General features: G+C 39.8%; 1 protein-coding gene across 2 annotated transcripts; it reads right to left on the reverse strand.

Moving 5' to 3' along the window:
• Positions 1 to 8: 8 nt before the first annotated feature.
• Positions 9 to 7,931, reverse strand: fam114a1 (family with sequence similarity 114 member A1). 2 transcript variants are annotated; one of them, XM_048243746.1, is made up of 13 exons: positions 7,721 to 7,931; positions 6,680 to 7,003; positions 5,121 to 5,205; positions 4,843 to 5,042; positions 4,522 to 4,656; positions 4,114 to 4,266; positions 3,767 to 3,893; positions 3,359 to 3,441; positions 3,014 to 3,220; positions 2,715 to 2,854; positions 2,372 to 2,444; positions 2,238 to 2,291; positions 9 to 2,002 (listed from the first exon to the last, which is right to left on the reverse strand). In XM_048243746.1, exons 2-13 carry the CDS (start codon positions 6,995 to 6,997, stop codon positions 1,883 to 1,885), a joined length of 1,695 nt encoding a protein of 564 aa, XP_048099703.1. In that variant the 5' UTR covers positions 6,998 to 7,003; positions 7,721 to 7,931; the 3' UTR covers positions 9 to 1,882. The 2 variants fall into 2 exon arrangements, with proteins under 2 accessions (XP_048099703.1, XP_048099697.1); XM_048243740.1 differs by having other exon boundaries at positions 3,725 to 3,893; positions 7,721 to 7,930.
• Between the last annotated feature and the right edge of the window lie 6,246 nt (positions 7,932 to 14,177).

Here is a 14,177-nt window from a genome sequence, read left to right on the forward strand (position 1 = left end):
AAACATACTGTAGGTGGGATTGTTTTTATTCACATATTAAAACATGGGTTTCTACAAGCTCATACAAGGTCCACAGGAGGAGTAGATAAGCAAGAAGCAACTGTAGGGCATTATGCGCTCATACAGACACACATCTGCTGTAGCCGGCCCCGTTATCAGGTCACTGTCCTCCATGTGGAGTCATGTCTGAGGGCAATATATATGTTGTGCAGATGCTTCAATCCGAATAATCAAATATACAGTTAATTTTTTTTTACATAGGTATTAGTTTACATTGGAGTGAAATACATAAGCTTAGATAAGCTTCTTTAATGATTACTGCCTAAGCCATCTTAAATATAATATTCACTTCCTAAATTTCCCTTCATAATATAAAGATGAAATCTTCCAGACAAAATATTCAATACTGAATCAAAATATAGAATACTGATAATGAGTTTTGCCATCAATACAAATTCTTAAGCCAATCAAGAAAAAGTAACGACATGATCTGATTGATTTGTATTCTTGTGAACAGACACAGTTCCTATTCGAGACACAGCTGTGTCGTAAAACAACAAAACTTATCTATATCTAAATCTTTACTCTTTCGGTGAAAGAAAAACATTGGCGATATGTACATTTTCCACCCAACATATACATAGAAGGGAACCAATTCAATTTCTAAATTTCATGATGGTAAAACAGCTTAGGCACCAATTGTAACATTTTTGTCTATATTACAAAGTAGCGGTTCTAAAACGCAAGTTAGACCAATGAAAATCTTTTAAGATTCAAGGAAATGTCATAGACAGAGTAGTAGCTTGTATATTCAAATGGCACCATATTGTATGGAGGGAGTTCTCATGTTTTGTTAAACAAAATAAGTAAACAAGTGCAAATCACATTAATATTGTATAGTATTATTTAAAAAAATGAGAAATATAATTTATGTAAAATAAATGTTTTATGGAATGGAGTCACTGTACATTTCTTCAGTTTTAGTGGGTGTATGGAATTAAGGATATGTCAATATCAAGAATTAAGGCTCAAAAATGTTTAGGTATAACCTAAAACCTTTGGCATATGGTTCTTGAGCTATAATGGATTTGGCCAAAGCTGCCCCTCCACATTTATTGGCATCCTGGCCAAAGTTGTGTAAAAATTGGTATAATAAGCATTTTTGGTAATTTATTATGAAGAAAAATCCAACCCTGAAGTAAATAGATATTTTTACCAAAACACATGTGCCATGATTATTGACACCCCTGTATTTAAGGATGACACAGTATTTTACAACAGTGTTCTTTGTTTTAATACCAAAACACTTACTTTTCATTTCGTCTGACCATAGAACACAAGTACCTATTTTTATAGCCATTTCCTAACTAACAGAGGTCAACACACTCCCTTAATTTGAATTGTGTATTCTCTTGTCTTTCACATGTTGAAGAATGACTAGGGCATTTGACCTCTGCACAAATGAAAAAGAAAAATATTTTGTTTATAATTTTCTAGGGGTGCCAGTAATTGTGGCACATGTTTTTGATAAAAGTTTGTATTTCTTTACGAGATATTATTTTTTCTCACCAAAAGATGATTTTTATACCTTTTTAAGTCAACTTTACCAGGCATGTCATTACAGTACATGGTGAGGGCACTGTAGTCCCGTCCAGCAACTGTTTAGTAATTACAAAAAACTCTGAAATCTTGGCAATGCAATAGAACAAAGTCCGACATTAATCTACATTTTCTTTAGTTATTGCAGAAAGCTCTTCTAGTACATACAAACACATTCACACACAAGCAACATCAAACACACACACACACACACACAATGAATCAACTGAGAAATATTATAGCCACAGAATCTATCCATTACTACAATCACGGTGTGTGCATGCTAGTCTGTGCTGACTGTATCTGGATGCTGTTTGGTCCTGCTGATTTGGATGTGTGATATCTGCAGGATTGGCAGCAGCAGCTGGAAGGCATTGTGGATATAGGTGGTGCTGTTTGAACCCTGTAGAGTATGGACAGGAACAACATGATGTGCTTTTGGGCTATTATTGTATGAAGACTTATGAATTATCCAAAAATGTTAGAAGTGAATGCCAATATGGGAGCTTGCATTGACAAGTATAATGTCTTAATAATAATGGCACTACATCCCACACATTCCAAAGTCAAAGTCTGTTGTATATACACATGTGTTTCAGATTGGTGGTGCACAAGGATGTATGGTGCCATCCACTTACCTCCAGAGTCACACTATCCACAAGGGGGTTCAACTCTTCTGCTTTTCTGTGACACTGCAGTATACAGAGAATTAGTGAAGAGCCATAGCATAGATTTGATTTTGCTGTTTTGTGTTTGTGCTGGTCTTACTTACCCCCATACTAAGTAAAGTATCACAGAACTTTCTGGCAAGGCAGTCCACCTCCTTACACATAGCCAATGTCAACCTGAAACATCAGCAAAGCCAGAATAAGACACTGTGAAAGGCATGGTCACAGCTGTTTGTTTTTTTAAAGTGAACCGTTGTACCGTTGTAGGATCACAGAGGGGAGCAATACTAAGCTACTGAGACTCGTTGTTACAATATTGCAATGTTGACTGTAGCAGACACTTTTATTAAAAAAAAGACGTTTTTGTTTGCTTCCCAATCTGTGAAAATATACACAGCTGCCAATCTATTTAACACACATCCTAAAACACACACACACACACTTTACCTGACAAGTATGGAGGCTTGCTCACTCGCTGCTTTCTCCAAGTCTTGTCCATGGAGGATTAATTCTGCCACCTTATGAAGTTGCTCTATGCTGCGTGCTGTCACTTCAGCCAAGCTACCCACTGAGGACAGGTACACGTGCTGCACAATGCATGAGTGCGTGCACACACACACACACACACACACACACACGCACACATATGCACGCACACAGTTTACAAAACTTTTTTTGTAGTAAAATTCTCCAAGGATGATTGTTCATATGCTACCTTATTCAGCACACAAAGTAGGCTGTTTTACCTCCACGCAGTCAGAAGCATCCTCTTGGGTCTCTCTCCTCTCCTCATTCTTTCCTTCGCTAGAAACGCTTCCTTCTTCCACATTCTCTCCTGAGTCTGTGGAGGGGGCGGACTCCTCACTTTTCTCTTCTACAACAGCTTCCTCAACAGCCTCCATGGCAACAGGCTGCTCCACCTCCTTCACCCAGTCATGTGCCCTGACTCGTGCCTGTGTGAAGTATGAAGTGTTAAGAGTGTCAGCAGAATGCCTACAGTCCTGCAGAATGTTTAACGTGAGAATATTTTGGTATACTACACGCTGTAACAGTGCAGGATAGAGGGGGAGCCATGTTTAGTAAAACTGCACCTTGTTGAGTTTATCTGGTGTGGCAGCTACATGGAGCTCAAAGAGAAGCTCTGTGAGAACACTGACGAATTCTTCCCCATTAGCTGATAAAAACAAATAAACACACACACACACACAAACACAATACAGAGAGAGATGGAGAGAGAGAGAGAATGAGATCATTTCATTTCACTCTCACTGTCTCTCCTCTCAAGTATACATGCAGTAAATGGGTATGAAATGTCCACCACAGCTTAAATTAAATCCAACAGAATTGCACCATTGGTTGTTCCAATCAGAGACATACTGTTCCTTTGATTGCAATAGGATTATCCCAATCTAGCTACGTATGACAGGGCCCCAGACCTGACTGTCTGAGGGACTCACAGAAGTGGGTGGTGGAGCCTATTTGGGAAGAAAGTAGATCACCGTTTTCCTCTAGTGCTGGGGCCTCTTCCTCTTCATCTCTTTTGATGAAGATCTCCTTTATAGCAACCAGTTCTGTCTTCAGTTTATCTAACTCATCCTCTCCCAGGTTGGACAGTACAGCCTGCACCTGAGAGAGAGAGAGAGAGAGAGTTACATGCAGTTACAACTACGCCACTAGTCCCACATGAAGTGTTCCAAATAGTGTTCCAAATAGGTTTGGTAGGTAAAGTCTGTTTCAGTCTGGACCACTATCTGGTCAGTTTGGACTACTGAACACTTAAGAATGACTTTGATCTGGAGAGTGTGTGCTCCGGTACAATGCATGTGGGTTGGTGTGTGTGGCAAACCTTGGCCTCACTCTCATTGGACAGGATCTCTAGAGCTTCCAAGTGAGACAGTCCCTGATAGTCATCAAACAGGATGCTATAGTGGGCTGTTGGTTCAGACACCAACTGATTGCCTAATCTTTCCCGTTCTCGCTCCTTTGCCTCCTTCAGCATCTACATACCCAAAACACACACACACACAAAGTTGTATTATCTAAATGAAAATGTTTAATTGCTTACTTGTTAAATTACCTGTTTAATTACAGTTCTTGCCAACCTCTAACCACAAACAGAAAAAAAACATTTTTACGATACAGAAAACAAAACAAAAAATCTACGAAAAACTACAAAGCAAAACACAAAAAAAGAATTCATACAAAAGATGTTTATCTTTCTTTTTCTCTCTCTCACACTCTCTCCCTTCTTTACCTGAGACAATGACACAGTCTTCTGCATCAGGGTCTTGGTCTTCTTAAAGCCCGGGTCGCTCTCTGCTAAGACGGTCATGGTTTTCTTCCCAATGAATTCCAAAGCATCCAGGCCACCAGAAATCACAGACTTGCCCTGATGGAGTGATCGATACAGGATGAAAACTGAAAACATGCTTGCCGACATCCGACTTTAACATGTGGAGTAATTTGTGATTTCTGTCAGTCAGCTTGCACAGCACACAAATGACAGAAGATGGTTACTAAGTGATGAAATAATGAATGGGGCAGCGAAGGCGAGTGCAGATGGACGGCCACTCACAGTGTTCTGCACAGCGCTGGTGATGGTGGAGAACACGCCTTTGGCCGGCGGAGAGGCCAAGGTGGAGGGTGGAGTGAGCTCCTCTGGTCTGCTGCCTTCAGCACAGGACCCTGCGGCCTCCTCGGCCTCTTCACACAAAGAAGCCTGTGGCAGGCGCAGGGCCACACCCGCTTTCTCTCGCACTGAACTCAGGCTCTGGCCTGAAAGTCAAGCATACATTTTGTACAGACCAAAGAGATGAATGGACTCCCCAAAATTGAGCTGCCACGATTACTCACCAACAGTGGAGGTAGCACTAGTCAGAAGGGACTTCCCCCACACACCCCAGCCTCCCCAACTTTTGCCTGCAGTGTCAACGGATGGCTGTACGAACAAACACACATCAAATCCCATACAAGAGAAAGATGGTCATAAATTCTATCAATTACAAAATGTTGCACAGATTCAGTACCTACATTCTCTCATGATGTTCAGAATGCAAACTTGTGAAACAGAAGAAGGTTAGCCCACCACTCTACAGACAGACACATACAGGGCCTATATAGTGCTAATTCAAAGTGGGATTTAAGTCATAATTCAAATTAAATATATCTAGCACGTGAAAACACAAGTAGGAGTTAACTTTGTAAACACTGTGTAATAACAAGGTACTTGCCTATTCATGCAGTTAATAAAGAGTGAAGGAAAACTGGATTAAACTGGGATTCTATGACATGTAAGTACTGATCATTATATTATATTAAGCTTTTGTTTACTAAACAACCTATTGCACTAAAGTTTTGACTGGTCTTAAAAGACTGCCCCTTGAATCTCAAAACACTGGCAAGGTCCCCTTGACATAGACAAAGATCACCATTGTCCAGTAGATCACCATTGTCCAGTAGCCAGCTGGCTTAGAGGTAACAGCATGTGCCAGTCTCTTTGGTGACAGTCTACAAGATATCAGCCAGAAGCTTTCACAGCTGAGCCAAAAGGATACTGAGATCAAAAAAAATTAATCAGGTGACACATGCAGCATCTTTCCGGTGAACATTTGGGTTTTCACAATCCATATCCAGAGGGCTTGTATTTGTCAGCTGGTTTGATACAATGCATTATGATCCGGTAACCCAGGAAAGTCTTCAGCATTTCCTAAAACAGCTCCCAATAGGGAGTAGCAACGCTGAGCCAGTAGCACTCAGTAGATTTAACTAATCTACTAAAACATGTTCCCCGACATCCGACTTTAATATGTGGAGTCATTTGTGATTTCTGTCACTCAACTTTGCACAGCACACAAATGACAGAAGAACTAAACTAAACTAAAGTTCTTAAATTGAGGGGAAGCTGGGATAAAATCAACAGGATATTTGGGAGTTAGTAGCCACAGAATACGTGACCAGTGTGAAGGTGCCTTTAACATTACCAATGCAGTGTGGCCTAACTGAACATGGCTGAGAAGATAGAATTCATGGGAGAAACATCTGCATCACTCAGCCCGAACTCAAGACAGCTACAGATTTCCTTCGGTTCAAGCAAAAACTTACAGCATGTCTATGAGGTTGCTCATCTTAAATAGCGAGTTTAAGTAGGCTTGTTGCTTTGATTAGCCTATCTTGCTCAACTGCTATGCTCTTAAATGGTTTTCAGATACTAGCTGTTATCATTCAGTAGATTTCTTACTTTCAAAATAAAAAAAACCTGCATATTCAAAATATATAATTAATAATTGTTTTCAATAGTGTGTACAAAAATAATTTTATACATACATGGCAGTTTCTACCTCAAACAAGTCTCTCTGAGGCAAGTCAATTAGCTGGCATACATCACACATCATCCCACACAAACCGTATCCTACCTCAGGTTCCTCTGATCCATCAGGTTCCAAGTTCACAGACTCTCTGCATTCAGCTACCTGACCCTCAGCCTCAGTGCCTGGCTGGTCATCCTGAGGATATAGTGGCATACTAGCGGAGTTGCCCTCATCATGGTAATCAGTCTCTTGTGGTTCATCTCCAGCCAGTGAAGGTTTTGGATTTATGGGAGGAGCTGTGTCATCTGCACAAGAAGGAATATCCTGCTCTGAAGAAGTCTTGTCTTTGGGTGGGCCCATGTCTTCGGACAATACAAAGTCAGAGATAGAGGAGGCATCCTCCCCAGCATTGGTCTGTGACATGGTGCTCTTAGATGGGAAAAGAAGGAAATGAACATGAATAGGCACATCTTGTGAAGTTGGAGCAAATTCTAGCCTATCTAAATTTAAACCCTACATTTGAAAACAGATTCATAACTGTGCCGCATGCCTGATTTACAAACGAGCATCCTCAAAAGTCGCGGCCATATAAGACTAGGCCTAACTGTCAGATGTCTCCATCTAGCGACAAAACTAACTAACTAAATAAATAAATAAATAAATAAATAAATAAAAAGTGAAGAATCATGATCGGAAGCTTTTTATCAACACAAGCTAAGGGGAACATAACCTATCCAAATGAGCTGACAGTTCATTTCGTAAATTAGGCTACGGCAGTCTGGGAGTCAAAACAAACCAACCCAACAGCATTATTATCGGACGTGACAACTAAGTTAGTTTGAACGAAACTACTCGGTTTAGCCTAGGCTACCTCTGGACATTAATGTGGCTATTCGTAAATCAGGTTATGGTGTTGTTTTTGCTTCTAGACATAGGTCGAATAACTCATATAGGCCTCCAAGCAGACATAGCCTAACAAAATCAACAAATAAGCGAACTATCCATTTTAGCCTTCTAAAATGGAGCTGCACAGACAAAAAGCAATTCAGCAAAATCCAGTGCATGTCGATAGCATACGCACTATTCACAATTACAACATAGCAAAGACGTTTGCTGTCGTTTACTGTAATGTCTGAGATGCCTTACCAATTCCTTGGTCAGTCTCTGATTTTCCCGAGTTTTCCGCCCAGTCAGTCAGTCCGTCCGCCACGTCGGCATCTAGTGCCATGTCTTGTTGTGAGTGACGTCAGGGGGAATAGGCTATGGTGTCATTAGGACTAAGTTTGTAGTATAGCCAGTCCAGGCGATAACGTCCACTTGAAGACAGATCAATCTCAAAGTAGAACATCGTCTCAGCCCTGAGTGGGAATGCATTGTTTTTTACCAGCATCAAACATCTAACCCACTCCAGAGGCAAAACCCCACATTGCAAGGTGCAACTTTGCATTTGGAATGTCCTTATGTTCTACTAATAGACTATAAATGAATAGGCCCAGGCCCATACCTGTCAACATTTAGCTTTCCAAAAACGGGAGATTTTTTTTCGGGGGTCAGTGTTTATACCGGATCTGTCTTTGCATATTTAATACGCTCCGTGTTTCAACACTGCATTTCGGTCGTTGCTTTTACCTTACCATTACCTTACGCATGCCAGTTATGTATCCACCAGCTGCCTGCCTGCAGTCTACTTCCAAAATTCAGTCAGATTTGGTTCCGAGGGCACAAGTTCAGTGTATCAACAACACTCAATAACAGTTTATGTGATGTGTTAATCAATTAAATTCCCAACAATTTCACAACAGCTAGTTCTGGAGTAGGCCATTCAACTAGCCCGCTTGCTTACGACGACACTCAGGCTGCGCAGTCGGCACCCGCTTCCTTATTTGGGTTTTGGGTTGCCAGGTTTTAGCCTAAAACAGTTGAAATTGAAACTACATTTTTTTCCAATCGCTAACAAGCGCTTACCCATACTTCAGATACTTTTTCTAAACTCTTAACACAGACTCACACCTAGAAAAAACAATTGGCCAAATGGATAATTTTTTTCTCAAAAACACATTTTGTTAAATATATTACTAACACATATTTCTCTGCACACACTAACTTTACCAAAACACTGGAAATCTGACTCAAAATGAAATTATTCTGTCAAAGAATGACACTTGTTTTCACTTCACAAGATACACGCATTCAATCAAAGTACACCAGGGGCCTATTGCACAAAAGCAGAATTAAGACATCCGGGAGAAGTTACTGAGCTGCGCTCAATACATGGATTTCTATGGAACGTCATGAAAACATGCGTGCGCAACCAAGAGGCAGAAAGCACCAACAGCATAGAGCAATGCAAAAGAGCAAAAGAATAAAATGAGTTTTTGTGCTGAAAACTGCACCAATTCGAAATCACGATGGTTAGAGAATGTTAAATATGTTCAATATCCCTAACGGAATGCATGTCTTCGCCAAAAATGACGAAATACGATGTTATATTAATCATTCAAATGAACGTCAAACTTTGAAATATAGTCTGAAATGAGATGTTATTAACATTGAGACAACAGGGCTATACAAAAAAATCAGATTGTAGCTTACAGCAGCCGACTATTTAGGTTAAGTTTATAACGTTGTGGACGGCCACCAAGTGTCTTCTGCCTCACGGCTGCGCGCGCATCTAGTTTTGTTGGTAAACGGGAAACCCGTGTATGAATCCAAAACAAGAGCGTACAGGCTCAATTGGTTGCACAACGAGCAAGCCAGGATGAGCAGACACGGATTCATCAAGCCAGGTGAAACCTATCCTGGATAAGTGCGCGCTCACGGCTCCCTCAAATAGACCCCGCCACCGATCACAGCTTCACTGATTCACCATGGCAACTAGAGCGGCTTCATTGCTTCTTCTACGGTGTGAAGTAGGTAGCGATAGCCTTTACACAACAGCAACAAACAGCAACACCTCTGTTTAGGAGAATATTGCAACTAGTTACGCGGCCACCACGTGCGAAATGGTTATGCACTCATGTGACGTCACATTGTCGCATGACAGGTCGGGAATGCCGAGTATGTAAAAGTTAATTATTAATCAAAAAAGTTTAAATAATGACAGTGGGTCTAGGTATATGTGATAACAATGTGTAGTGGGCAGTGGAATAACTATTAGTTTTCGTTTGTGGTGACTGCTGACTGAGATAAGGGATGAGATTAAATAGATCCTGGAACTTAGCCTGGTCTGGAGCAGGCTAGCTCCACAGCATAAATCGGCATGGTAACTTATACCATAACATATCTTGCTACCCCCTATCCCGCTTTTGTGCAACTGGATCACAGATAAATTGAGCCAGGATAACCAAGATATCCCGGCTTAATCCCTTATCCTAGTTTTGTGCAACGGGCCCCTGGTTTCAAAATACTATTGTTGACATTACAAAAACTGCATAGACTTTTATGTTTCAGTTTTACAGATATTTGCATGCAATTTTTACACTAAATGTCTTGGTTGGGAACTGTATGTCCACATGTTATGTTCACATTCAAAAGCATTCCAGAAAAAAGCAAATCAATTTATTTTTTCCTTTTCCTATTTACTGTTTCCTACAGGAGGTACAATAGAAGTACTGTTTACAGTATGATAGAACAGAAAAAGTTTTACAGTATTGCTTTCAGTAAACAACAAAATATCCATGAAACACAAGAGCATTCCGAACAAAAAAACAACAGCAAAAAGCCCAGATAAAAAGGGGGAGGGACTAAAAAAAGCACAAAATTACTGCATCTAATCTCTGCGATCTTCAGGATCTTCAGGGTTAGGCCACATGTTTTCATCAACATCGCATTGATTACATGGTCAATGATAGAGGCACGAATTTCATCACTTGCAACCTTTGGAATGCCACCACCACGCATTCTTACACCTCTACCTTGCCCTCTCTTTGGGCCTGCTCTTTTCCCTGGCCCTGCTCCTCTCACTGCTCCTGCATCTCTCACTGCTCCTCTCACTGCTCCTGCTCTTCTCCCTGGGCCCCTTGCTCTTACTCTTCCTCATCCAGACATTACAGTGTTTGTCTTTTTCTGTTTCTGTTTCTAAAAACATCACTCCTCAAAGTCCTCCTTTTTACTGTGTAATGTCAATGTAATAGAAAAAAATAACCCCTGCCACTGAGTCTAAGCCAGACTGGAATCAGCTATGGTTGGCCCAATTTACCCAACATAAATCAATTGTGTGTCAATTATTTAGTTGTTTGTTTATTATCAGCTGAGATATATTGTTTTGAACTGATATCATTGCAGAAGCAGAGGTTTTTATACTGTATCTAAAGTTTGGAATATTGTTTTTGCTATTGTGGGATGTTGTGTGTTAACATTCGTAAATACTGCAAAAACAATCCATACTTTTGTTGGGAGGTATAGCTTGTCTGTTAAGAAAATGTAAGCATTGTGGAAATGTGTTCACTGACTGCATATCGTGTAAAAACGACATGAAATGTGTGAATGGTATGGCCACAAAAGACCGATGCTGTGCTAACTGTATTTAGAGTTTTGAAAATGTGACAACTGGTTGGATAAACGCTTGTTAGCGACTGAAAAAAAACTGTAACAAAAATACTACAAAAACAATCCATAGTTTTGTTGGGAGGTATAGCTTGTCTGTTAAGAAAATGTAAGCATTGTGGAAATGTGTTCACTGACTGCATATTGTGTGAAACGACATGTGTGAATGGTATGGCCACAAAAGACTGATGCTGTGCTAATTGTGTTTAGAGTTTTGAAAACGTGACAACTGGTTAGACAAACGCTTGTTAGCGACTGAGAAAAACTGTAAAAAGGGGGCACTAAAAAAAGCATAAAATTACTGTATCTAATCTCTGCAATCTTCAGGGTTAGGCCACATGTTTTCATCAACATCACATCTGATATTACAGTATCCAAGGTGATGCTAAAACTGCTTGGCAGCAGAATCAGAGGTTTTTATACTGTATCTAAGGTTTGGAATATTGTTTTTGCTATTGTGGGATGTTGTGTATTAAAGCGCATTAGTTTCTGACAGCGCTACTCGACCTGGGTTCGACCAAGAGAAAACAGGTTCTGGGAGGGTGTTTGGCTCGGGGTCATGGTGCAAAGGACCCTAGGGTGAAATTACTCCGAACCATCGCTTTAACATTCACAAAAAAACAATCCATAATTTTATTGGGAGGTATAGCTTGTTTATTAAGAAAATGTAAGCATTGTGGAAATGTGTTCACTGACTGCATAATGTGTGAAAACGACATGATATGTATGAATGGCCACAAAAGACCGATGCTGTTCTAATTGTGTTTATAGAGTTTGTGTAGCGGGTTGAAATAGTGCACCTGTGCCTTTAAGGCCGTTCATTAGTAAATCAGTGGATACAGCTGGCTGGTTTCTTTTAAGTTGACTTGCACCGTGGGTCAGGTATGCAGCAGAGGTGAGGCTGGTTTGTTGGGCTCTCAGCGTGTTGTCGGGAAGGCTCATACTGGAAGGCTCAATATTGATTGCTCGGTGTGGCGTCTAGTTTCCAGTACTGTTCACCTGTGTGGGTTGCGGTGGTTGCTTTCTCCTATATCCACGTGTGATCCTGACATCCCTTTCTTCAGGATAGCCTGCCTCCCTCTGGTAAGCCCCCCCTCCTCCTGTCCAACTAATTGTCTTGTCTCATGCTTTGTTACCTTCCCACTCTATGGGGCACAAAGTTGTACATTTTTAATAATAAATTAATATTTTCTTAGTCTTGTGTTACAGCTCTTTCCTTCCAGTCTAGGTTTCTCTTAATTTGTTCCCCATCCTCTGTGATTAAATAAAAAACTTTCATTTTGTGGAACTCTGTCTCTGTCTTATGCCTGAACCTGTGGGCCTGTTGAGTCTTTTGATTAACAGAAATCTGTTCCCTAGTTTTGATACTAGGGTGGCGTAGTCAGCTACTAAATTAAACTTCTTCCAGTGCTCTGCGACGTGAGTTAAAACAACTGATTCGCTGCCAGCCCACCGCTGACCAGTGTTGGTCATCTTACTTTAAAAAAGTAATTAGTTACAGTTACAAATTACTTCTGCCAAAAAGTAATTGAGTTAGTAACTCAGTTACCACACTGTAAAAGTAATTAGTTACTCAGCAAAGTAACTGACGTTAATTTTTATGTTCTATAACGCTATTACGTTCTATAACATCTTTAACGTCAAAGACATTTATATTAACTGATTGAAGAATAAAAACATACAGTATTTCAGAACAGTTGGTATTTATTTGAACTTAGATTGCAGCCTGCCATATGATATGCATAGAAATAAAAACATATACAAAATAAATATTGAAAATAAAATTCAAGTGACACACAAATGTAAACTTGGGTAAAAAGAAACCAAGGAAAATTTTGCCTTTAAGTAGTGCAATTCTGTACCTGTATGCCATTGCACAATAAACAGAGCACTATCCAACTCTTAAATATTCAGTACAGTAACAAAATTAAATATTGAAAATAAATAATGTTCACACACTTTGCATTCAAGTGCAAAACCAAGACACACAACTGTAAACTTTGGTAATAAGAAACATAGTAAAACCTGGCCTTTAATTAGTGCAATTATCTGTATCTGTATAATATTGCACAATAAACAGAGCACTATCCAACTCTTAAATATTCAGTAAAGTAATACAAATTAAATATTGAAAATAAATAATATTCAGTTATTCACACACTTCACAATCAAGTGCAAAACTAGGACACATAGATGTAAACTTGGGTAAAAAGAAACAGAAGGAAGATCTGGCCATTAAGTAGTGCAAATCTCTGTACCCGTATGTTATTGCACAATAAACAGAGCACTATCCATTTATATATGTATCTACTATCTAACGAACATGTTGTTCATTCTCAGTGAACAATACATTAATCTATACTAAAATACTCCTCTCATCTAACAACTGAACCAGTGGTTGTAACGTAGGAGGAGAAGCTTCTCAAATCTTTTGTCTGACAATCTGTTCCTCTTCGGAGAGAAGACAAGCTTGCCCAGGCTGAACAGTCTCTCAACAGGTGCACTAGATGGAGTAGCAGCATTGTAACATAGTGAAATTTTCTTGATGAGAGAAAATCCACTCAGAGAGTTGAAGTTTTGTGCTGAAGATCTAAATAGTCTGCCACCTGGTTTTCTGCAGAAGAGGAGGTGTCCTCCTCATCCTCCTCAAAAGAAAAGAAATTGCTCTCTTTGGCTGAATCTGTATGATGTGAAGATGTGCTGGTACCTGGCTGTGGTTCTTCAAGGTCAATCTTCCGGCACTCTGCCAGCAAACTTGCCTTAGCCTTATCCTTCAAGTCCTGTGACCGCAGCCAGCGAAGTTTGAATTTTGGAAGAGTTACGGCAGCAAGTACAGCCTCTTCGTTTCCCAGAACATCAGCAAATCTGGTTTTGATAGCCTGAAATGATAAGAATAATCACATTAAATGTATGTATCCACACAAATCAGTGTTATTATTATTATAATTATTAGAATAATTAGTAGTAGTAGCATTTATTATTATTATTATGAGTACTACAGCAGTGTTCACTTAATAAATAATAATATAAAATATTCAATTCAAGTTCTTACTGTGAT

Source organism: Alosa alosa, chromosome 1 (genome assembly GCF_017589495.1).
Source record: "Alosa alosa isolate M-15738 ecotype Scorff River chromosome 1, AALO_Geno_1.1, whole genome shotgun sequence".
NCBI classification, from domain to species: Eukaryota; Metazoa; Chordata; class Actinopteri; order Clupeiformes; family Clupeidae; genus Alosa; species Alosa alosa.